We start from the raw sequence: 2,197 nt of genomic DNA on the forward strand, positions 1-2,197 counted from the left end.
CACTTCCTATGTAAATGTAGTTACTATTAAAAGTAACTGAATAAATCTAGTTAAATGTTTCGATTTATAAAATTAAAAGCGAATTGCTTAACTAAATGCACAGTAATCCAAGAACTTGATATAGGCTTGCATTTTTATATATGCTATTAAGTATTAGCTTATTTAATAAAATAAGCTATTTATTTTGTTCATCAAAACTATACTTATTTATTTAATTTTACATGAATATTATCAATAATTCGTTGTAGAAGACAATATTTTAAACTACTAAATTCTGTTAAATAATAATCTATCCAACATTGTTAAATATAGTCAACTAATTCTAAGAAGTTGAGATGAAATAATAATTATTTTTAAAATTATATAGCGAAGAGATATTATATCCTTGTAAAGAATTTCCTAAGTTAGTTTATTAGACTAAATTTTTATCAATGATAATTTAATTTTGATGCAAATAATCATAAGCTATAATAAATATTTAGTCTTTTCTTTACAAAACTTAATGTTAGCTTATATAGTTAAGAGATATATTCTTATTTGTTTAAAAATCTTTGATTGTTAAAGGATTAATACCACCATTAGAAAAAAGATAAAATAAGTATATATCAGTATTTTCAATATTATCAAAATATGTTTCTTATTCATAATTACCTAAATAAAAACATTAATTTTAATAAATTAATTAATTATTTATTTATTGAAAAAAAATAAATTACTTTGGAACGCTCTCAAATTTCCATCTTTGATTGAAACAATTTGCAATTATTCATTTTAAGATACAGCTAGAACTTTAACTAGAGGGTATTAATTATATTTTTGAGAATATAGGTATGAGAAGAATAAATTTTAATTTATTGTATAATTTAATCGGTAGCTGAGTACTTCATATTGTGGGTATGTTAAAAATAAAAAATCTTATTAGAAATAAATAATATTGCCAATTTATTTATTAATATATTCTGCTTAGTTTTTTTAAGTATCAAGTAAAACTGTGTTATATTTATCCTAATTTATTTTTAGAATATAAAATTTTGGTAAAGAATAAATACTTAATTTTGTTTAATGTTACATTCTAAAATCTAACTAGCAAGTACTTGTTTGAACCTGTAATTTCTTCTATAGAATTAATGTTATCTTCAAAAGATATTAAGGTATATTAAATACTTTGACTCGACATATCCATGTAATAAAGATTCTATCCATCAACATAAATTATAAATGTAGAAACATTTTAATTGAATTAGGTTTCTTGCAATCTGTATACTTGATTCGTATTATAATTTTAACTGTTTAAAAATATTTTGAAAAGATAAAGCTATGATGATGATTATCCAGGTTATAATTAAGGCTATATAACTAAAACATTGATGTTGCTAAAATAACTGAAATTTTTATTAGCCAAATTGATTATATTATATTAAGTATTACTATTTATACTAAATATAAAAAATTAAGTTTATGCTCTCAAAATTAAAGTGTTTGAATCAACTATTTATAACCAATCATGTAGAAAGTTTTTAAAAGGTATTATTGGACTACAACTATAAGAGAACACAGCAAAACCATTTAAATAACTTTAAACTATTATACTAGAACCTATCTAAACTTATATACGTTAGTTCGTTTGAAACTAAAGGTTGCAGGTTTCTTAATTAGTAGAAGTAATGGTTAAAACTTATAATGATTCTTAATCTTGAGTCATACTTATTATAATTAAAGAACTAGTTTAGATAAATATATTCTAAATCTTTCCTAAGACAAATTAATTGATAAATATAAATGTAAACAGATCTACTTAAAATATGGTATTACCTAAGAAAATCATTAAATATTTATCAAAAACCAAGGTTTAATCTATTTAAAAGCCAAAATCCATTGAATAAAATATTTGTTAGTCATTTAAAAAGGTAATTATTTCAAACTAAGTATCATACTCTATTATTAGTTTTTTTATATTGATATTGTCGCTAGAATAGATCATATATTTCACTATTTATTTTTGTAAATTAAGTTAAGTATCACCTGAAATAAATGGTTAGAATTAATAAATTTAGCCTTATTATTAGTTGTAATTAACTTTTTAAACATCATTTCCTGAGCTAAATAGAATAGAATTATTATTATAAAATAATAAATTTGGCTATATTGATAAAGGTAGAAAGTAAGCTTAATATTAATTGACAAAAGGCATCAAATT

At 20.7% G+C, this 2,197-nt stretch overlaps 1 protein-coding gene across 1 annotated transcript in view; it reads left to right on the plus strand. All coding sequences in view use genetic code 6, as the record gives it.

The window, feature by feature from the left end:
- Positions 1-2,031: 2,031 nt before the first annotated feature.
- TTHERM_00745830 (hypothetical protein) overlaps positions 2,032-2,197 on the plus strand; it is a gene marked incomplete at both ends in the record, with an annotated part of 386 nt that continues 220 nt past the window's right edge. The window contains 2 exons of the mRNA XM_001013556.3: positions 2,032-2,068; positions 2,155-2,197. The exon at positions 2,155-2,197 is cut by the window's right edge and continues 220 nt beyond it. Of these exons, the coding sequence (XP_001013556.3) occupies positions 2,032-2,068; positions 2,155-2,197 (80 nt within the window). The remainder of the gene's footprint in view (positions 2,069-2,154) is intronic.

The sequence above is a fragment of the Tetrahymena thermophila genome (genome assembly GCF_000189635.1).
Source record: "Tetrahymena thermophila SB210 genomic scaffold scf_8254674, whole genome shotgun sequence".
Lineage (NCBI taxonomy): Eukaryota > Ciliophora > Oligohymenophorea > Hymenostomatida > Tetrahymenidae > Tetrahymena > Tetrahymena thermophila.